Here is a 1,174-nt window from a genome sequence, read left to right as displayed (position 1 = left end):
GAATGGGGGGCGGAGGAGAGAGAAAAGGGAGGGGCGGGAAGAACCTTAAACAAACAAAACAAAAAAAGCAAACGAAGAAGAAAGGTAGGTAGCGGGGGTGGGGTGGGGACTCTCCTGGCGCGCAGCCCCGAACCCACCATCACAGATGGGTGAGCTTGGGGGCTTCCTGAATTCTTCCCTGAGAAGGATGGTGGGCGGTAAGGTCCGTGTAGGTGGGGTGCGGCTCCCCCGGCCCGGGCCCATGATGGTGGCCACTGCCCAGCGGCCCAGCGCCCCCGTAGTCCATGGCAGCCGAGGCGGCGTGGGGGAGGTGAGTTAGGCCAAAGAGGGGCGGGCCAGAGTTGCTCATGGGCTCCACATAGCTGCCCCCAACGAAGACGGGGCTTCCCTGTAAGTGTGGAGTCCCATAGCTGCCATTGCCCTGCAGGCCATGCGCGTGCGGATCATAGTTGGGTGTGCCCCCCGCGCCCGCCCCTGTCGCGGTGTAGCGCTTCTGCGGGGGCGGCGGGGGCGCGCAGCTGGGCAGAGGAGCGGGATAGGAGGCGGGGGGCAGCCCGTAGGCGCCTTGGGGGGGCTTGGAGAAAGGCGGGGGCGACTGGGGCTCGTACGGGACGCTGTTAACCAGCGAATGCATAGAGTTAAGATAACCGCCAGCGCCGGGCGGCACGGGACTGCGACTTGGGGACTGGCCCCCTGATGATGTCAGCATGCCCTTGCCCTTCTGATCCTTCTTGTACTTCATGCGGCGATTCTGGAACCAGATCTTGATCTGGCGCTCAGTGAGGTTCAGCAGGTTGGCCATCTCCACCCGGCGCGGCCGGCACAGGTAGCGGTTGAAGTGAAATTCCTTCTCTAGCTCCACCAGCTGAGCGCTCGTGTAGGCCGTGCGCGCCCTCTTGGACGACGCCTGCCCAGGTGGGCTCTTGTCACCTGCACAGCTCTCCCCTGCGAGATCAGAGGAGAGAGGAAGAGTGGCATCAGGGGCTGCCCGCAGCCCCGCCCAGCCCCTGACCCAGCCAGGCCCCTCCTTCCTCCAGGCCCCAAAGATCCCTCCGTTTGTCAGGGCCCAGAAAGGGGAAGAAGGAACTATGTATTGTCCTCTGTCCTGGTGGGGAAACAGCGCCTGCAGCCCATCATTGAGTAAAGCTGCAAATCATAGGCCTCTCCAAGGGGG

General features: G+C 63.7%; 1 protein-coding gene across 1 annotated transcript; it reads right to left on the bottom strand.

The window, feature by feature from the left end:
- Positions 1-6: 6 nt before the first annotated feature.
- On the bottom strand, positions 7-945 carry LOC102974790 (homeobox protein Hox-A3; the record flags this gene model as incomplete). Its single annotated transcript, XM_024118212.2, has 1 exon — positions 7-945. A coding segment is annotated over one exon (806 nt), but the record flags the coding sequence as incomplete, so codon positions are not given.
- Between the last annotated feature and the right edge of the window lie 229 nt (positions 946-1,174).

The sequence above is a fragment of the Physeter macrocephalus genome, unplaced genomic scaffold, assembly GCF_002837175.3.
Source record: "Physeter macrocephalus isolate SW-GA unplaced genomic scaffold, ASM283717v5 random_13669, whole genome shotgun sequence".
In the NCBI taxonomy this organism is placed as follows: Eukaryota; Metazoa; Chordata; class Mammalia; order Artiodactyla; family Physeteridae; genus Physeter; species Physeter macrocephalus.
Note: the sequence above shows the minus strand (reverse complement) of the source record. Positions and strands in the feature narration are given on the sequence as shown.